At 39.2% G+C, this 22,235-nt stretch overlaps 1 protein-coding gene across 2 annotated transcripts in view; it reads right to left on the bottom strand.

Moving 5' to 3' along the window:
- NAA35 (N-alpha-acetyltransferase 35, NatC auxiliary subunit) overlaps nucleotides 1-16,922 on the bottom strand; it is a 94,217-nt gene extending 77,295 nt beyond the window's left edge. The window contains exons 1-4 of one of the 2 annotated variants that reach the window (XM_043565830.1): nucleotides 16,773-16,922; nucleotides 15,784-15,912; nucleotides 4,413-4,446; nucleotides 200-314 (exon numbers count right to left, since the gene is read on the bottom strand). In XM_043565830.1, coding sequence (XP_043421765.1) covers nucleotides 200-314; nucleotides 4,413-4,446; nucleotides 15,784-15,907 — 273 coding nt within the window. In that variant the 5' untranslated portion in view covers nucleotides 15,908-15,912; nucleotides 16,773-16,922. Of the gene's footprint in view, nucleotides 1-199; nucleotides 315-4,412; nucleotides 4,447-15,783; nucleotides 15,913-16,641 lie in introns of both variants that reach the window. The other variant, XM_043565831.1, reaches the window with a different exon arrangement.
- Nucleotides 16,923-22,235: the final 5,313 nt, after the last annotated feature.

The following is a 22,235-nucleotide window of genomic DNA, read 5'->3' as shown; positions in this document are numbered from 1 at the left end:
TAGTGCCAGCTTGTAATGAAGACCTTTGAACAATTTACAGACTTCAAAAAAAAAAAGATAACTAAAGCTTGTAACTAAGTTTTGTTTATGTACCTGAGATGCTTGTAAAAAAATTGTATTTTAATATGCCAAGTTTGATGGGCACTGTTTTAACATGTGGAATAACAAATGATAAAACAAAAAGCACAATGGTATTTACCTTGATAGCTTGTTCAAAATTGAGAACTTTTCGATTAACTTGGTTTCCAATCATGCCAGCATCCATCTTGGGATCCATCATTTCAATGGCAGACATGGCTTCAAAAAGACCAAATCTGCAAACAAAAAAATTGACCCCACAAATTGTTTTGAACCAGTAAGTTTACCCAGATTCCCTCAATGATATAATAATTATAGTACTTTAAATATACAGTGTTCTATATATTTAGTCTTCCCAATTTGCTAACACTTCTATTTCAATTAAATAATCTCCCTCTGGGGCACCTGGGTGGCTCAGTCAGTTAAATGTCCAGCTCAGGTCATAATCTCAGGGTCGTGAGATTGAGCCCCACTGTCGGGCTCTACACTGGGCATGGAGCCTGATTAGGATTCTCTCTCTTCCTCTACCCATTTCTGGCTTACGCATGTATGTAACTCTCTCGCAAAAAAAAAGAAAAAAAATTTTTTTAATTAAAAAAATTAAATAATCTTATTTTAACATAAAAATTCTATGTAGTGGTCAAATTATTTGCATACAGGGGCACCTGGGTGGCGCAGTCGGTTAAGCGTCCGACTTCAGCCAGGTCATGATCTCACGGTCCGTGAGTTCGAGCCCCGCATCAGGCTCTGGGCTGATGGCTCAGAGCCTGGAGCCTGTTTCTGATTCTGTGTCTCCCTCTCTCTCTGCCCCTCCCCCGTTCATGCTCTGTCTCTCTTTGTCCCAAAAATAAATAAACGTTGAAAAAAAAATTATTTGCATACACTGTGCAGGTGAAAAAACAAAAGTTGTTTTTTGTGTTTCCTTTAAAAAGGTTGCACATTAGAAATTTTGGAAAAAAGATCAACTGATCTATAATGGATTTCACTTTGCCTTCTTTAAATGGTGTTCTCTACTTAATATTTAGAAAGTTGTATTGGAATAATCATTACCAAATGTAATTTTTGATTTTCTTTATATCTTGAATAATAGGAATAATGCAGCACATTACCATCTACAATGCCCGAAGTTCTGGCAGTAACATAATGAAAAATAATCCAGGAGTCGTGTTAACTTGTATCTAGTATTTATGGCTTATTAGCCATATAAACAGATAGTTGTGGTGCACTGTGGACTGGTTAGTGAGTATATCATTAACAGATATGCCTTAAAAAATGGGACAGGAACAAGAAAAGCTTAAAAGAAAGTCTGATAGGTGATCAAGCTACTGACTTCACATTTTGCTTAGTCTAAGCTATTAGACTACCAGGAAAATAAAAACATTACCTTGTTACAATACATCATTTCCTCTTAGAAAAGCAGCAAGACATTAAAACCAGCTTTAAGGAGACAAACTCTCCCCTTCAATCCCTCAAATCTCTCAATGCTTCAAGATAATCTGACAAGATGAGTATGTTATTATTGAAAACAACTCTAAACTATGCTAATCAAAACCCAAATAGTATTTTTCAAAGAGCTTGCCAAGCCAAAACAGAAAATATGCAAAAATGGAAGAGAATTCTTTCAACAAAAACAGTATTCACCAAATATCAAAGATACTATAAGACATAATAATTACAAACATTCTAGAATACACAGATCAATAGAAAACAGTCTAAACCCACATTTCTGTAGGAATTCTGTATGATAAAGACAGAATTTCAAAGTAATGAAAAATAGTGGATTAATCAATAAATACTGCTGAAACAAGTGGCTAACCATCTGGAAAATGTGAAATCTTTGATTCACACAATTTTAAAAAGTAAACCCAGGCAGATTTAAGTTCTATACCTAAAACAAGCAAACAAACAAAAGATTTCAATAATTTTTGAATTTCTGAACAAAAAAAAGATTTTCAATGATTTCAAAAAACTATAAAAGGAGAAGCTGATGTATGCAATTGTGTAAATATTTTAAATTTATATGCAATGATAATAAACCATAGTTAAAACACCATAATTATCTAGAAAGGGTATTTTTAATATAGGTAATTTTTAAAAAGTTGTTATCCAGAATACAACTGACTCATACAACAAATAAGGCAACTAGTCCAAAGAAAAAGAGGCAAAGGACAGGGGCGCCTGGCTGGCTCAGTCAGTGGAGCATCCAACTTCGGCTCAGGTCATGATCTCACAGCTTGTGAGTTCAAGCCTCGCGTCGGGCTCTGTGCTGAGAGCTCAGAGCCTGGAGTCTGCTTCGGATTCTGTGTCTCCCTCTCTACTCCTAACCCACTCACATTCTGTCTCTCTCTCAAAAATAAACAGACACTTAAAAAAAAATTAAAAAAAAAAAGAGGCAAAGGACATGAATGGACAATTCACAAAAGAAAAAAGTGTGTATTTATAATAAAAGTGAAAAGCTGCTCAAATTCAAATGTAATCAGGCAATGCAAAACAAAACAATGAGGAATTGCTTTGGCCACTCAGAAAGCTTAAAAAATACACTAGTTTACTCTCATATACTGTTGGTGGGAGACTGATACAGACTTTTTTTTTAGTAAAGTTTGGCTGAACCTATTAAAATCCAGTCATTTGATTTCTAGGCTTCCATCCTAAAATATATTTGCACATGCATACAAAGAGGTTTGTATAAATTAAATGTCTTCAATTTTCCCATGTTACTAATCCCATGTTCCCATGCTGCAATCTAAATGTCCATCAATAGGGATACTGCAGAATAAATTATGGTATAGTCACTGTAAAATACAAAGCAACAGTTAAAATGAATGAGGTATAGCTTATATACTAACATGGAAAGATCTCCGAGATACACTGAATGGGAAAAGAATTTTCAAAATAATACATACTATAGACAGGAATTTATAATCAACTATTTTTACAGATTTTATTCATATATATATTTTATAGGTCCAAAAGGACATGCAACAATCTCATAATAGTGATGATATCTGAGCAAAGAGTAAGCATGGGGGACGTGGGGGCAGTACAATGGGAAATTTTTGCTTCATCTCTAATGTTTGAATTCGTTTAAAACAAAGTATCCATTACTTACAAGAGAATAACTAAAAACAAGTTTTTAATGGCACAATTAAAACCCTAGACCAGTGAAGTACTTGCCTAATTAGTAAACTCTCTACAGAAATTACAGCAGCATTAAATTAGGATTTCTCCATTCATTCAACAAATGCTGAGCACCTAATATATGCTAGACGCGGTTCTAGGTTCAAGTGAACAAAACAAATTTGCCTGCCGAGAGTCCAGAGAAAGGAAACAAACAGTAAAGATAAAAAGTTACATATATGTTAGAAGATTGTATAGTAGGGAGAAAATACAAGACAGCTAAGGGAGAGATAAATTACAAGACTATAACTTTAATAGGTGTTCAGGGGAGGCTGCTGACAATCATGTTTCCTGGGCTGAGCCTAAAACCTTGGGGAAATGAAGACCACTTGGTCCCTCTTCAGCTGTCTTCTCTCAAATCTTGTTCCACAGTGAGGAGTCACACTCTTTCCTGCATTTGTTTGTGGTATGGTTTCGTTGTATCTTTCCTAGAACCGCCTGCAGCACCAAAAGGACGACCCAGAGTGGTTCTTAGTGTGGTCGATCCCTGGATCAGCATATCAACCTCACCTGGGAACTTGTTGGAACTTCAACTTCTGCGGGGTCCCACACCAGCCCTAAAGAAGGAACTCTGGGGGGTTGGGCCCAGCAATCAATGTGTGTTTTAAAAACCCCTTGATGTCTCTGATTCACATTAGTTTGAGAAAAATTAAATTTCAGGATCTACTCCTGCTCCTCAAATGTCCCATCTTGGCCATTAACTGATTTAACATTTCACATTCCTAATTTTGAAATTGAGCCTGGCCATAGTAGTACGAGAATTGAGGTTATCTGCGGGAGTACAAATAAAATCAAGCATCTCCCTTTTTTCGCCTTTCCCAGGATCTCTCATCCAGCCATTAAATCATTCATCGTTGGTCATCAACCAGCCTATCACAGATAACACAAAATCTGTATCTTTTCCTCAAGAAATTCCATATCCTATACATCTAACTCTTAAAGAAAGGACCATAAATCATAGTTTTACCAGGTACAACCATTTCATATCATAACTAAGGTCAGCTGCCCCAAAACAGCTCACCAAGATTAAAAATAGATTTCTAATTCATTTTATTTTTACAGCTTTGAAATGAAGTATTACCCAGGCCTCAAGGAATACTATTGCACACACACAAAAAAACCCAGAAATATTAAACTACGCTATTTCAAATACTTACAGCTTATCATGAAGCAGTTCTCCCAACTTTAATTCTAAAAGAAACAAACAGAAAAATCCTTTGAATAACACCATCTTTATATTTAAATTTTAATTCTAAGAAAAAAAAAAGAAACAAAACAGTTTTGTTTGAAAATGGGCTTTCATTACTTTAAACTTCATTTTCTAAGAAATTATTTCTACTCCATTACTAACATAATGCCTTCTACACGATGAATATTTAATCCCTATAAATTGAACTTTTAATAATTAGCAAGCAACCCACCACAGGCCACAAAAATCCAATCAGAATTACCAACCTCATTTTAAAATATCACTAGTAAATTTCCCCCAACTATGCTTTTTCAGAGAACTGACTGCTGTTTTTTAACTTTCTTAAACCACTTTTTTTTTTTTAACGTTTATTTATTTTTGAGACAGAGAGAGACAGAGCATGAATGGGGGAGGGTCAGAGAGAGGGACACACAGAATCTGAAACAGGCTCCAGGCTCTGAGCTGTCAGCACAGAGCCCGACACAGGGCTCGAACTCACGGACCGTGAGATCATGACCTGAGCCGAAGCCGGCCGCTTAACCGACTGAGCCACCCAGGTGCCCCTACCACTTTTAAGTTGTTTCTTAAATCGCTTGGGGTCATAATCTAACCTTTTTTTTGTCCCAGGAACAGTGTCAAAGCTACTTTTTAAAGTTACATTTTATTTAGGGGCACTTCAGTCGGTTGAGTGTCTGACTTCAGCTCACGTCATGATCTCATGTTCGTTAATTAAGCCCCACATCGGGCTCATGCTGTCAGCCTGTCAGTGCAGAGCTTGCTTCAGATCCTCTGTCCCTCTCTCTTTGTCCCTTCCCTGCTTGTGCTCTCCCAAAAATAAATATAAATATAAAGAAAAAAGAAAAAAAGGAAATCCCATTTTATTTAAATGTAGAAAACACCTGAGTAAACAGCTAATCAAAACAGTATTCATCCTCTATAAAGCAGTTCTCAACTTTGGCTTCATGTTGGTATCAACTCTGGAGCCTGTGAAAATCCCAACATGCAAGCAGCACCCTAAACCAATTAAATTCTAGGGGTGGCCCCTCTGCAATGGTTTCAAACGACTACAGGTAAAATCCCAATGTGCAGGGAAGGGGAGAACTACTACTGTAACATTTTAAGTAACTTAAATATTGATGGTCAAATCCGGTAAAAGATGCAAAGCCCCAGTTTTCCGAACTGTACCCCTCCTACTGACCTTAAGTTAAAGAACATTCATTTTTAACAATTCCAGGTAACAAAACAGATAAATCAATGAGAAGCATATCAAAAACTACAATATAGTATGACAGAACATAACAGCAGTTCTCACAGATGGTCTGGGAACGCAGGTGTCTGTAACATTAAAATTACTTTCACAGTAATATTAAAACATTTTCTTTTTCATTGTATTGACATCTGCACTGATAACACAAGAGCAACAGCATAAAGGGAAAAATAAAAAAGCAACGAGGGCTACACTGCTTTAGCTTCACCACAAATTAAGACAGTGGCCCCCAAGCTAAATAGTGTATTTTTTTTTTTACCTCCAAGCACTTGCAGTTAAAAAGACAACATTTTTAAATGTCACTTAAGTCCTTGATGAAGCAGTAAAATCACTAATCTCAAGGCTGGGACCAGGGTGCAGCAAGTGAAGCATTTCCTGTGAGAAATTTAAGCATGAACTCACTTTCAGGTAGTGAGTTGTTTTTGTTTTTAAGTTTACTTATTTTGAGACGGAGAGAGGGAGAGCATGAACAGGAGACGGGCAGGGAGAGAGAGAATCCCAAGCAAGCTCCACATTGTCAACACAGAGCCGGATATGGGGCTCAAACTCACAAACCATGAGATGAAATCAAGAGATGGACTGACTGAACCACCCAGGTTCCCCTCAGGTAGTGAATTCTTAAGTTTTCCACCCTAGGTGCCTCACTTCATTCTAGTGCTGGTCCTGATTTACCTGATTAAGTCTCAATCTTTGAGTACATCTTTTAAATATTCTATTTGACAAAATAGGAAATATAAACAAACACGTCTGCTGCATATCAAAGTAAGCTGTTATTGTAAGGAAAAGCACTTGCACAATTACAATGGAACACCATTTTTACTTGAAAGAACAAATGACAAACTATACTTATTCAGACTTAAGAATATGCCATTTTCTTGGAAAGGAGTTTGTTGCTTTAAGAAAAACTGAAATTTTGTGTTGCCAATGATAAAATTCGAGCTTGTAAGCAAAACTTAGAATTTGGAGAAACATATCTACCACTGTGAACCTGATAGCTTCCCAATATTAAAAAAGACTTTTCTGATAATAGTGGTAATATTAACAAATGTGCTTTTCAGTATATCAGCATTTAGAAGATATGCTTAAGTCAATGAACCAATATTTTCCAAATGGAGACACACGTTCCAAAATTAAGCATTCCAAGTTCAAGGCACACCAGTGGATTTTAATGTAACAGAGAGAATGGAAAGTCTGCTGATAACAGATCTTCAGATTCCATATCACAACTCATCTTTAAGAAACTACCACCTGTCAAGTTTTGTTGTACTGTAATATCAAAGAAGTATATCCACAATTATCTGAAAAGGTTCCTGTTTTTCAACTATATATCTGGTGAGGCCAGATTTACCTCATATACTTCCAACAAATACAGACAGATTAGCAATTCAGATGCCCTCTATTACGCTGACATTAAAGAGATTTTCAAAAATATAAAACAACTCTAGTCTTGGAAGTTATTCTTTTTTTTTTTTTTTTAATTTTTTTCAACATTTATTTATTTTTGGGACAGAGAGAGACAGAGCATGAACGGGGGAGGGGCAGAGAGAGAGGGAGACACAGAATCGGAAACAGGCTCCGGGCTCTGAGCCATCAGCCCAGAGCCTGACGCGGGGCTCGAACTCATGGGCCGCGAGATCGTTACCTGGCTGAAGTCGGACGCTTAACCGACTGCGCCACCCAGGCGCCCCAATTCTCTTTTGAAAAATAATTTATTTTTCATCAAAAGACATATTAACATGGAATGGGTTTATAATTGTTTTTAAATCAATTGGGAGGTATTTTTAAAATTTGTTTTAAGTTTTAATGAACATCTATATCCATATCCATATGGAAACACACAATTTTTGAGTGTAAAGGTATAATTTTTAAAAGTATAATGGGGTCCCAAAATCAAAAAATTTGAGAACTGCTGTAATAATTTATCAAATACTTATGGTAGATTTAGGGTACCAAATAGCTTCACCAAACTTAAAAAGAAAAACACTCCACAGACCTTGAACCAAGTCACTCTGTGCCTTGGTTTCCTTATCTGTAAAATGAACTGCTGAACTAGCTGACTCTCAGTATGGTCCCTTAGAACACCAGGAATCAGATCACAGTAAACTATAGGCAGGAAGCTTGAAAATTTGCTCAACTAAGCAGAGTGCAAGCACTTTTACTGCATGATCAACACCTGGACACGGAATCATGCTCTTCTACAGCACTACAGACCTGAGTAGTCTGGGTCTTATCCAACTATGCAGCAGTTCTGAAAAGACTTAGCGAGAAGGATAATGTTTTACATTTATCATTAGCAGTCAGAGCAATGACATCATAACATATCATGTAGTCTCTGGACTACTAATAAGAGAATGAGATTCAAAAAGGCAAGTTAACATCTTAGTACTACTACAGAAATTGTTTTGATCTTGCATGCTGTGGGAAATGTTCTTGATGACCCTAGGGATTATAGACGCACCAAACCACTGAACTAAGTTAACACAATGATTAAAAAGTAGTTACTTCTACTTTTAAGTTAAAGCCTTAAATAGGTACAGTAGTACAGAGCTTAAACCACTCCAAGCAAAGGAAAAAATTAGATATGAGGAAAAATTGATGATTCAAATTTTTTGACTACCTTGACAATCGTCTTTTTCTTTTATCCTCACTCTCATGTAAAGTATGAATGGATCTGCTGTGAGAGAAAATTTAACTCAACTTTGTGGGTCACAGAATTTCCTAACATTTTACTGAGGACATCATTCATTTTGCCTTGGAAATGAACAATGAATCATAACTTGTGGTGGAGTTTGGGTATGCAGCAGTTGAAGCATATGCTCATTTGGATGAAACGTTATCTTGCAAAAGAAAAACATGCACCTATGTGACAACGCAAATACATATACGTTATCATCTTGTAAATGAGATCATGTATAAACTGACGTTATAGATCTTTGATAAAATTTCTACCCATAACATTGTAAATGATGGTTAAGTTCCCAGCTAGGATCCTTATGAATACCCTACTGAATCTATGATATAACTGAAATCCAATACCACTGTAATAGTAATATTTAAACAAAATGACAGAGGTTTACCACTGGGTAAGGGTGGCCAATTGAACACAGGCAACTACCTTTAATTCCCTCCAGAAATTTCATTAAAACCACCAAAGGAAGTATGTATGTGTGTGTTTGTGTTTTAAGAAAGGTATACACTCCAAAGAAGAGAAACAGGTACAGAAATAGTGTAATAGTACAACTTGGAAACAAAAAGACAAGTAGTTTCTTAGCAAACTCAAGAAAACCAAATCCTAAAAAGCAGGAGTGAAGAAAGCCCAAAACATGACTTACCATTTGCCTCTAAAAGTACACATAAAGGGAGGCTAAAACATGGAACTGAGCAGACAGCGCAGAGCCCTGTCCTAATGTACAGAGCAGGACAACTGCCCTCCCTTCCCCACACGTAACACTGAAGACTTTCTGTGAAGAGGGGGAAAACGTCCCCAGGGACATAAGGTTACCTGAAGGCCAGGGTAGAACACTGGAAAGAGGGGGCATTAAGTGAGTATGTGAAAACTCCAGATCTCTTCCCTCACTTATCTGTTAAATCACAGGCAGTCAAGTCAGAGCACCAGCACCAGTCAAGTCCACATCAGTAAGTCCCACTCAAAAATTCAGAGCTTCCCACTGGCTTTTGGTCTCCCACCCTCAGACAACAAAGAAATCTTAGGTATCTGAAGTAATCCTCAAATATGAAAGATATAAAGGAAACAAACTTGAACAACAAAAAGGCAAGTTGGCAGAAAGACACTATGTAGAGGAAAAATCAAAAGAACTATTATCCTTAGAGAGATAAAACGGTGCAACCCTGAAACAAAACCAGAACATTTTACTTAAAAAAAGGGGAGGGGGGAATTGTTCTGAGAAAAGAAGTCTTAAAAACATTACAGTGGAAAAGAAAAAATCAGTAGGTTTGGAAGATGCGAGTCTTAGTCCATTCAGGCTATTGCAACAAAAAATACCATAAACTGGACAGCTATAAACAACAAACATTGATTTCTCACAGTTCTAGAGGCTGGGAAGTCCAAGATAAAGGCACCAGCAAATATCTGGTGAGGGTCTACTTGCTAGATAGCCATCTTTCTATGGTAACCTCAAATATCAGAGGGGACTACACCCATTCATGTGGGCTCCACTCTCACGATCTAAGCACCTCCCAAAGAAAAACAGTATCCTTCTGTAAGGAGAATACAAGAAAGAAAGAAAGGAAAGAAAGGAAAGAAAGGAAAGAAAGGAAAGAAAGGAAAGGAAAGAAGGAAAGAAGGAAAGAAGGAAAGAAGGAAAGAAAGAAAGAAAGAAAGAAAGAAAGAAAGAAAGAAAGAGGAAATAGAGTAATTAAAGAAAGTTTCTTAGAACTGAAGGATCAGACAAGGTAAGAAGACCCCAGGAGTCATCGACCAGGCAAGCCACTATGAGAGGTCTGTATAAGAGGTCAAACAGAAGACTCTAAAAGGTTACACAGGAAAGCTCAGTTATCAGAATGTCATCAAACTACTTAATAGCAAAATCAGAGCAAAAACATCAATGGGTCATGCCCTCAAAATTCTTAAAGGTATCCAGACACACTATGTTATCAATAAAGTGGGAGGATAAAATAAAAATATTTTCAGACACCCAGAGCCTCAAAAAATTGTATCTCCCATGCATTTCACTCAAGAGGAGAAAAAAGATGTCTAACCTAGGGGTGCCTGGGTGGCTCAGTCGGTTGAGCGTCCGACTTCAGCTCAGGTCATGATCTCACGATCTGTGGGTTCGAGCCCCACGTAGGGCTCTGTGCTGACAGCTCAGAGCCTGGAGCCTGCTTCTGATCCTGCGTCTCCCTCTCTCTCTGCCCCTCCCTCACTCTCACTTTGTCTTACTCTGTCTCTTAAAAATAAATGTAAAAAAAAAATTTTTAAAAAAGATGTCTAATCTATATTAAAGTAAGAAACCCCAGGCTGATGATCTCAGGATCACACTATGTACAAAGCTTCAGACTGGAGCAGTAAGAGGCTCGAGGAGAAATTTCTTCAAAGAGATGAAAAACAATACGATGTCTGAGGTATCTGAATGTCTTAAGGAGCTTAAGACAAATGAACAATCTAAGGTAGAACTAATGATAACTACAGAGATTCTGAATAAGAGTTTTTTATATATAACAAAACTGTGCGGGAAGGAAAAATAACAGCTTTACTCTTTGACTCCACAATAGGTAATATTTGCTTATCCAGAGCGTAGCTATAACTATATGGGTAGAGGTACATACGTGATTTCAAATTGGGAGTGCGAGGAATCAAGAAATAACAATAGAAGCATGCTATCTATAATTATGAATTATGAATATTCCTCTTTGAGGAATAACCACCTCAAAGAGGGAAAGTGGTGAGTTCTGAGGACACCTCTTCTGAGGACACCTCTGTTAACCAAACCTCCCAACATAAAGGAGGATATACAATACCCACCTGATTAAGAAAATCTGATAGATGCATTCAACAATGCAGAAGAGCCCTCAAAATGTATCAACGGTCCCACTCTCTTCCCACTGCAGGCTCTATGTTAATGCTAGTTGTTAGAGGTGTTAAGACATCCAGTATCCATATGTTCCTTTCCTGAAGAATCCAGGGTCAGAAAGGGTAAATGATAGTTGGACACTCTTGAAAGTTATCTAAAGAGAGAGAACTATGCAGTACTATTGACATTTTGTGCAGAATAATCACTTCTTTGTGGGGGCTACCCTGTGCAGCATCTTTGCTGTGTACCCGCTAGACACCAGTAACAGTCCACCCCCCCACTGTGACAACCAAAAACATTGCAAGACACTGGCAAGTGTTCCTTGAGGGGCAAAATCATCCCTGGTGGAGAACTGCTGATCTCAAGTGACCCACAATTACCAGCGCTGCCCAGTCCCCATGCCTTACGACTGAAAACACTCTTGATAGGGTGGAACAAGGAAAACATAATTTTCATTTCCAAAATCAAAATCACTTAAAGAAAAAAAGTATTTTACAGGGTGCCCAGATCTTTCACCAAGACAATTTCCATCCAACTTTTTTTTTTTTTTATCTTTGAATAATGTGCTAACAAACAGCAAATTCCTAGAACCATGATTCTCAAATTGGGGTTTATGAATTCAGCAAGGGAGGAGTGTATATTTTTTCTACAATAATTGTTAAATGCTATATAATCAGTTCGATAATTTTTTTTAAAAAGATTACAGAAGCATACTGCAAACCAACTGGATAATAAGGTTTATAATCAAGTATTGCTACAATTTCAGTGCTCAATCTTATGTTCATAATGAAGCTAGTTTCAGGCAATCACCCAAAATGATACCATTTAATGTAATGCAGGGGTTCTAAAACTTCTGAAGTAGGAGATCCAGATACTCTGATTTGAAGAAACACGGCCTTAATATATTCATTCATTCTTAAAACAAATATATATTAGGCACCTACAAGTGTTCTAAATGAGAGAAGACAATATAGAAAGGAAGAGAGAGAAGCTTAAGAATCCTAGGTTTTGAAACAGGGAAGAGAAATCAATAAAAGGAGTCTTCTGAAGTAAAGTAATGGGCAAGAGTTGAAGAAAGTGGACGGGAAAAGAGGCCTTAAACAACAGGGCCTCTGAGAAAGACAGACTAATGACGAATGAGTGAAGCCATCAAAGACATAAGAAGATGGGATGACAGGAAGGGCCCATGTCTTTCTAGACTAAAGCTCAAAAAGATGAAGTAATGATAACGAACCTTGGATTACCTCTGGGTTCTAGACACCTGAAGGTATTCATCATCCTAGGAGAGGCTGTTGGCTATCCACAGAGTGTGTGGAAGAAGGGAATCTGGTAGGTAGAAGGAGCAACGTACGTTTTATGATCTTCTGTGTTTAAGTGAAATTTCTAAATTGAGGGTTTGTTTATATTCAGAAAGCACCTAACTTTAGACAACCAAATGAAATACGAAGATTAAAAGCTTTTTATAGGAAGCAGAGATGGTTTGAATTCGGCAAAGTTTCCTGGAGAAGCAAAGCTCAGAGGTGTTATTTAGATGAATATATTATATATCAGGCAAAGTAACAATAATGGAACCATATATTCAAAATAATTTCAGGGGAAAAAAAGCCAAGGGCCTCAATGTCAGATACAGGAAATGTCAAGGGAATGTGTGCCCTCTGCCTAACAGGAGATAAAGGAAGTGATGAAAGTTACAATTTGATCCAGAGGAGTTTGACGAGCCACTAAAAGAACAAGGAGAAATGTGCATGAAGAACACTGTGATCACTATGCAGATTGTTTTCTCAGTACCAAAATAAATAAATAAATCACCATAGTTTAGCCAAATGCCATCACAGTGTTACTGAAGAGACCACTACAACAGTTAAAAGGTATTAAGAATATTTGTTTTAAATTTGGTCTTCTGAAAGTTGCTAGAACAGAAGTCTAAACTAAATTGACGCCATGGGGTGCCTGGCTGGCTCAGTCAGATGAGTGTCCCGCTTTTGATCCTGGGGTTGTGGGATCGAGCCCCCTCAGGCTGTGCACTAAGTGTGGAGTCTACTTGAGATTCTCTCCCTCTCTCTCCCTCTACCCTGCTTCTCTCCCCCAACACACTCTATTAAAAAATAAACTGAGGGGCGCCTGGGTGGCTCAGTCGGTTGAGCACCCAACTTCAACTCAGGTCATAATCTCAAAACTCATGGGTTTGAGCCCCACGTCGGGCTCTGTGCTGACAGCTTGGAGCCTTGAGCCTGCTTCTGATTCTCTCTCCCCTCTCTCTGCCCCTCCCCCACATGCACATGCTCACGTGAGCTCTCTTTCTCTCAAAAATAAATAAACATTAAATAAATACAAAAATAAACTGACATCATGAATCTGATTATTTCAGGAAGAGAAAACAAATTATTAATACCACAGGCTCAAGAACTGCCAACAGCCTTTAAGTCCTAAATCTACATTAACTTTTTAGTTTCAAGAATGCCTCACACCTGTGCCTCCCGAGACAAAGCAAGAGCTAATTATGGAAGATTTAACAGAATGGTTTGAGGTTGGCAACAAAATGACATGCTACCCCCTCTCAATCCCCACTGAAACAGGTATTAAACCATATTGCCTATTCAAGGTTTCTTCCATGAAGCAGCGAAATTATTTACTCTTCCTCAAACATCAAACTCTCACTAAACTCTGGCTGTAATGGTTCATCTGTCTAGAATAATTCCCTCCCATCCACTTATAGAAACTCGACCACTCCTTTAAAGCCCAACTCATGCCTTATGAACTTCATAAAACCTTTCCCATTTAGGTTCAGAATGACAGCCCTCTAATATAGATCATTTAAAAAAGTAGTGCAGGGGCACCTGGATGGCTCAGTCAGTTGGGCATCCGACTTCAGCTCGGGTCATGATCTCATGGTTTGTGAGTTCAAGCCCTGCCTCGGGCTCTGTGCTGATGGCTCGGAGCCTGGAGGCTGCTTTGGATTCTGTGTCTCCTCTCTCCCCCTCCCCCACTTGTGCTCTGCCTCTCTCTCTCAAAAATACATAAATGTAAATAAATAAATAATCAGTGCAAAATGATGGGTATGATCCACTTAATAGTTTAAGATCTCTAGGTACAACAATTACACTGTAACTTAGACTTCTTTCTCTCTCCCTTGGATACACAGATATGAGCAGTCCCCCAATTAGTCCCAGTGTAATGTTCTTTCCACTATCTCACTTACGCAAACTGGACATGTATCTCGAAACAGTGGATGGGCAGGCACATGATTTATCATTTTGCTTATATTCAGCTGGCTCTCTTTCCACCTTCAGCTGCTCCAAGTCTCTACTCTTCCTCTCAAGAGCACTAAACACTCCTCCTCACCAGCATGAGAAACTTAACTCATTCAGTAACGAAACAGAAGCCATCCAGGTGTGCATCCCTCCACCATTCCTCACCATCCACTTAGAAATATGTTTCTTCACCAATCCTAACCTCAGTTCCTCCTGTCTCAGTATGTCCTTATTCTATACCCAAAAGTTAATTTCCCTACCATGTTCTTGATCTCATCCTCTTCAAATTCAAGCTCTCACTCTACCATTTGTTTCTTTCACTTTTCAGTCTCTCCTTAAGGCTCCTTCCTCTCAGACAACAAGTATGCTCATTTCTCTCGTCATTTATGCCTATGCATTTATTAAACTATTACAATGTACCAGGAAATGTTCTGTGTGCTAGGGCTACACCAAGATCTCTGCACTCACAGAGCTTACATTCCAGTGGGGAAGGTTGACAATAAACAAGAAATAACTGAAAATGACGGTTTCTGACAGTAGGTTGGTTAAGCATTACAATAAAAACAAAACAAGTAATTCAACTGAGGTGGAGTTGTACAGAAGAGAAAGGGGCTAACTCTGCTTAGACCGGTTGTTTTGAGAAATCCTCACTGGAGAGGTAACATTTAAGGAGCTGGCTACGTGAAGACCTGGAAGCAAAGGAGTTTAAAACATAGAAAAGGAAATATACAGACGTCCAAAGGGAAACTGCCTTGGTGTACTTAATGACATAAAAAGGACCGTGTGACTAACATAATGAGGCTAGTGGGGCAGTGGTACAAAAACGAAGTCAGTGGTAGGCAGGCACCAGACCATACAGGCCATGGGGACAGAATGCGGATTTTATTCTACACAGAACAGGAAGCCACTGAAGGCTCTTAAACAGGGAATGATGTGATTCGATCATTTACAAACCTCAAACATACAATACTAACATCTTTAGTTCCATACAACTCATGTTTCCACAGTTTGAAATTACTGCCATGCACTCTCCACTCTGTTACTTAAAGCCAGACAAACTGAAGAAATTGCTTCAACATCTGTATTTCATGCGATATCAAATACCGACTGGCTTTGAATGAAAGTTAAAATCAGAAGGTAGAGAATGAATACGTGTGGTTAACAAACTTGATAAAGCACACTTACCTGTTGATTTCCTTACATTTAATGAGTTAGTCCACAAATCACAATCAAGATTGTATTTTATCTTTTCCCAGATTTTGAGCTTCTATTCCAAAAATTCAAACTCACCTCGACAAGCTTCTTCAAAATCTTGGGTTATGTCCACCCAGTTTGTATTGCTTTTTTCCATCTTTTCTGGTATACTGAGCTCCCATCCTGAATCATCATCTTCTACAGAAGCTTTCATGACCATAATGCCTATAAAATTAACACTGGTGTAAAAGAGATTGTGGCTTTCAAGGCAAGGGTATTTTTGCAATCCTTGTGTGTTTGCTGAAGTACTCGATGGAAGTCTTACTAAATTGCCAGACCTCATCCGAGTTTGAAGATGGTACTGGAAAAAAAATACCTTAATGCAACTAAATCTTACACGGACACTATCGCTGTTCATTTACTAATAGTCCAGCACCTACCAGGGCTCTAAGAGTTTGCCTTCCCACTATCTAAGAAGAAAAATCACAAGCCGCCCCACCACTGGCCCCAACAGAACCAACTCCAGAGCTTTCAACTTTCCACACTGGCCACAAATGGCCAAGACACTCTTCACAGTCCCCTCCTGCAGCCCGGGAGCCCATGAGGCAACTACTCAAGTCAGGGTGATCCCTCACCTGGCCGGAACTCTCTGGGCCGACCTGGACCCCCGCATAGCCTCGCACGGTGGGCACGGAGTGCGGGAGCGCCCCGCGGGGTCCAACCCACCCGGCCCAGGGTGGCGGCGCACCTGAGGCGGGGACCCGCCCCACGTCCGCCCTCCCCGGGTCAGCCCGGCCCGGCCCCGGCCCCGGCCCCACAGGGCACGGAAGCAAGGGCAGAGCTGTCGACGCGCGGGAGGGCGGGCACGCCCGGTGCCGGGTCGTCGCCCCGGCAACACCCGGCAAGGCCCGGGCCTCGGCGGGCAGCGGACTCGGGGGAGCCTCCAGCTCCTACCTGAAGCGCGGCGGGAGGGCCGGGGCCCCAGGGTGACCTGGCGTCCCAGGGTCTGCCACACGCACGGGGGGCTGCGACTCTAGGACACTGGAGGGAGGGAGTTTCAATGGCTCTGCGCTGGCGGTCCCTACCTACTTCTCCCGTGGCCGCCCGCGCCGCCACGCACCGTCCAAACCGCGGAAATAACGACGCCGCCTCTACCGCCGCCGCCCCCTCCCCTCAGCCCTGCCCGACCGGCCGCGTGCGCGCATGCGTACGCCGGGTGCGCGCGACCCCGCCCCCTCTCCCTCACTCCTGGGGACTTCGCATACCCCGGCCACACCCCCTCCCTCACCACCGCCGCCGACGGCAGCCGACTTCTCTTCTCGCGGGATTAGAGCCAATCGCGAGACCGGAAGCTACCTTCCTTCTGCCTCAAGCCGAGTCCCGGGCAGTGGGCGGGTCCCGATGAGGGGTGGAGCCAGAGGGGGTGGTCTCAGAGCTGGCCCAGACGGGCTCCGTGGGATATTTTTAGAAAGGTACCGCTAAGGGGGAGGGGAAAAAAAGCAAGGACAGTATTTGTAGACCTTAGCAGTTGTGGCCACGCAGGAAGAGCCTGGCTGTGAATTTCATCGAGCTAGTGCTGCCTGACACAGGATTTATGTTTCCTAGAGAGCCTGGAGGTTTCTTGGGGGAAAAGAGAAGCGAAATATCTAGAGTCAAGCCATTTTCTTTGAGACTTGTAAATATTTTACGTTTTTCTTAAAGTTAACAAAATGATCAGTTTTAAAGTGGGATTATGCAAGTAGACTTCCACCAGTAAGAAGCACATCTTTACCACTAATTTAATTCCCATTAAAATGGCCAAAATTTAAAAGACGACACCAAATGTTGACAAGGATTTGGAGCAACTGGACCTCTCCTGTTGCCCACGAGAAAGCAAAATGGTACAATCACTTTTAACAGTTTGTCTTTTACCAGAAAATTGATCGTACACTTACCATTTGACCTAGCAATTCCACTCCCAGGTATTTTCTTAAGAATATGAAAATATGTGTCCACTTGTACCTTACATTTCATAGCTTCATTTTTAATAATCCCAAACTGGAAACCCATATGTTCATCCACTGGTGAATGGATAAACTTATTGCTCATCCATACAATGTAATGAATAATAATTACCAACAAACAGGGGTGAACTACTTGACATGCAAAATCATGAATCGCAAAAAAAATTATGTTGAGCAAAGGAAATAAAAAGCATAAGCAAAAGAATATGATTCCATTTATATGAAACTTTAAAAAAAATTTTAACGTTTATTCATTTTTGAGAGACAGAGAGAGACAGAGCATGAGAGGGGAAGGGGCAGAGAGAGAGGGAGACACAGAATCTGAAGCAGTGTCCAGGCTCTGAGCTGTCAACACAAAGCCGGCCGCAGGGCTCGAACTCATGGAACTGCGAGGTCATGACCTGAGCCAAAGTCAGACGCTCAACCGACTGAGCCCCCCTGGCGCCCCTATATGAAACTCTTAAAAATAAAAATGCAGTTTATACTGACAAAACAGAGCATTGAGTGCCTAGATGTCAAGGAAGGATTAACTAGAATAGGGCTAGATGATTTGAGGTGATAGAAATGTTCTGTTTCTTGATTATAGTAGCCACTATACAGTAGCCGTTTTAAAAAAGTAAAAAGTACATCTTTGTGTCTCTTACAGAAAAATAAGGTTTATAACGGCAGGAGCTTTGCCAGTTTTGAACAAAATTATATCCACCTCACTTAGGGTGGTGGTTGGCATGTAGTAGGTTCTCACTAAAGGCACTGAGGATGAAAATGTAGGGGGAAATTACAATAAAGAAAATCTATACTGTTTCTCCAAAACCATTTGCTGAACTTTGCAGAGGCCATAAGAAATCTAGAAAAGGCTGAACTGACTGCATCTGAGTTATTCAGTATTATGTGTAGATTGTGACAAAAACTGATATAGCAAGAAAACAGAAAAACAAAACCCCCCTACCAATGTTTTGAAATAAGACTGCTTCAGAACTCAAAAACAAAACAAAACAACAACAAAAAATCACCAGAACAAGGCAGCCAAATGAAAAAGGATTTTCTTAACTTCTTCACTAAAATTGTAATTTACATGAAATTCAAGTTAATTTTCACAAGCTCTAATTACCTCTCCTCTTTAAAAACCATTTTCCCTGGGCACTTGGGTAGCTTAGTTGGTTGAGCAGCTGACTTTGGTTAATGCCATGATCTCGTGGTTCCTGAGTTCCAGCCCCACACTGGGTTTCCTCCTGTAAGCCTGTCAGCATAAAGCCTGCTTTAGATCCTCTGTTCCTCTCTCTCTCTCTCTCTCTGCCCCTCCCCCATTGAGCTTTCCAAAAAATAATTTAAAAAAATAAATAAAAAAAATAAAAATGATTTTCCCTGAGAGGCTTAATTTATGATGACATCCCATATGCCTCACAGTCTTAAAAAATGATGAATATTTTAGACATTAGATAAACTACATGATGAACAAATGAATATAATTGATCAACAAATAGTCTGTCTACCTAAACATGTCTACAAATATAGAGTAGATGAGCAATTTGGCCAGCTGGAAACAAATTCCTATGAAACTAAATCTTGACTCATAAAATCCTAAGTATTCCATGCTTAAACATTAATATTGAAAGGAAATTTAGCTTGATATGATTATTTTATATTGATACAAGGAACCAGTATAGCATCAGTTTGATAAAAGCAGAGCTACCAAAGTGACCTTTATGTCTGAGTGTATCCAGTTTTATCACTACATAAAATAAATTAAGGATGTCCTAAAGCCTGTAGGCAGTTCAGAGAAATGCTTTCAAAAAAAGGAAACAGAGTAAAAATACCCTACTGTTCCATGTGACAGAAAGAAACATGGCATTATTTTTTTTTATTAAGTATAGGTAAAATCAGTTTAGTTAGTTCTATTGTATTTAATTCTCCTTTTTAAAAGTCTTATACTTATGTATCTCAAGAATACACAGTATAGGGACACCTGGGTGGCTCAGTCAGTTAAGTGTCCGACTTCGGCTCAGGTCATGATCTCGTGGTTGGTGAGTTCGAGGCCTGCGTCAGGCTCTGTGTTGACAGCATGGAGCCTGGAGCCTGCTTTGGAGTCTGTGTCTCCCTCTCTCTCTGCCCCTCCCCCCACTCACACTCTGTCTCTCTCTCAAAAATAAATAAACATTAAAACATTTTTTAAAAAAGAATACATATTTACAATAGCCAAGATATGAAAGCAGCCGAAGTATCCATCTATAGATGAATGAATAAAGAAGATGTGATACACACACACACACACACACACACACACACACACACACAATGGAATATTACCCAGCTATAATAATCATTTGTGACCACATAGATGGACCTAGAGGGTATTATGCTAAGAGAAATATGTCAGATGGAGAAAGACAAATACCATGTGATTTCACTTACATGCGGAATCTAAAAAACAAACCAATAAACAAATAGAAAGCAGAAACAGACCCAAAAACACAGAGAACAAACTCTCAATTGCTAGAGGGGAGAGAGCAAGGGAATGGCCCGAATGGGTGAAGGGCAGTGGATACAGGCTTCCAGTTTGGAATGAATAATTCATGGGGATAAAAGGTACAGCATGTAGTCAATGATACCTTTAATGGCTGTGTATGAGGACAGATGGTAGCTACATTTGTGGTGAGCACAGCATAATGTACAGACTTGTTGAATCACTATGCTGTATACCTGAAATTAATGTAATATTGTGTATCAACTATACCTCTGTATAAAGAAAAAGAGTAAAAGGATACACAGAAATCCAATAAAAAGTTATTTAAAAAGTTAAAATAAACTTCTGTATTAGAGGATAATGTATAATTATCCTCTGTAAAATGTTTGTAATGTGTCATTATAAACACATTTTCTCACACATTTTTAATTAGTTGTTTCCATCCATCGCTTATTGCCACTGTTAACTAGTCCTGTAGTTTTGTTTAAATAACAGCACTTAAGTAACAGAAAATTCAATACAGAATAGTTTCCAATAAACATCCAGTTTTCATAATTTAATATTAAAGTGATAACACATGTGTGTATACTGTATATGTCTTTTTTCCCGATATGGCTGTGTCCTGGATTGATAGCCTAAAAGTGGAGTCCCAGGGACACCTCAGTTGGAAGAGCATCTGACTCTTGATCTCGGGGTCATGAGTTTGAGTCCCACTTTGGATGTAGAGATCACTTCTAAATAAATAAATAAATAAATAAATAAATAAATAATCCCCAACTTCACCGAGTGAATGTACCATAATTTATTCAACTAGCTCTCTGTTGATGGACATTTAGGTTGTTTCCAGGTTTTACCATTATAGATGGCATTACCATGAGAAGCTCTGCACCTATGTCTCTTCGCAATTTTGCCAGTGTATCCCATAAACAGAATTTGGGGTCTAAGTATACATGCATTTGTAATTTTATATTGCCAAATACCCCTCTACCAAATTTGTTCCTTTTTTTTCTAACATTATTTTCAATTTTATTTTTTATTTTATAGACAGAGTGAGTGCAGGAGCAGGGGCGAGGAGCAGAGTGAAAGAGAGAGAATCTTAAGCAGACTCCATGCCCAGTGCAGAGCTCGATACGGGGTTCAATCCCATGACCACGAGACCATGACCTGGGCTGAAATCAAGAGTTGGACACTCAACCAACTGAGCTATCCAGGTGCCCCAAGTTTGTTCCTTTTTTAATGTCCACCAGCAACATGCAAGACCACTCATTTTCCCATGGCCTCAGCAACACAGTATATGGTCAAACTTTTAGAGTTTTGCCATGTGGCTACATGATAAAAATGGTATAGTTTTAATATGCATTTTCTTATCACAAATGAGGTAGAAAGTCTCTTTATCTTTTTAAGTGAATTTTATATCTTTTTGTTTCTATCTCTAGCCTTTTTTTTCCTGTAGATTACTGGTTATTTTCTTTTCTACTTTTAAGAAGCTCTCACTATTAACTCTGTAAGGATTTACGTTGCAGTTTTTTAAACCAGTGTGTCATATGTCTTTTTACTTTGCTTTTGGTTGTTCTTTTATACTTGCTACATGAAAGTATTTTTTAGTCAAATTTATCAACAATGATGTCATTTAGTACCATGGGTTTAATTGAGACGCCATAAGAGGATGGTGTCAAGAGAGAAGTACAGCAAAACCTTGGATTGTGAGTAACTTGTTCTGTGAGTGGTCTGCAAGATGGGCAAACATTTCTAATAAATTTTAACTTGATAAACAAGCAATGTCTTGCAATACAAGTAGTACGTGAAGCTGAACATTACATGATCACAACTGAGCCAATGGTTCTTCTCTCTCTTGCTGTGGGATTGTGGGTGATCATCAGTGCAATGGCACATTTCTGAGAAATCCTCAAAAGGAGGCAAAAGCAAGTGTCATTGGATAGGTTCCTTGTTAACGTTGCACAAAAAGAAGAAAGATTCCATTGAGCCAGTAGGTAACAGTGATACTGTTAGTCACAGTGAAAGTCTTCCTACATAATAACCTTCCTTTCTCTCTTGTCTCCCTCACACCAGCCACGAAGGTTTTC

Source organism: Prionailurus bengalensis, chromosome D4 (genome assembly GCF_016509475.1).
Source record: "Prionailurus bengalensis isolate Pbe53 chromosome D4, Fcat_Pben_1.1_paternal_pri, whole genome shotgun sequence".
Taxonomy (NCBI): Eukaryota; Metazoa; Chordata; class Mammalia; order Carnivora; family Felidae; genus Prionailurus; species Prionailurus bengalensis.
Note: the sequence above shows the minus strand (reverse complement) of the source record. Positions and strands in the feature narration are given on the sequence as shown.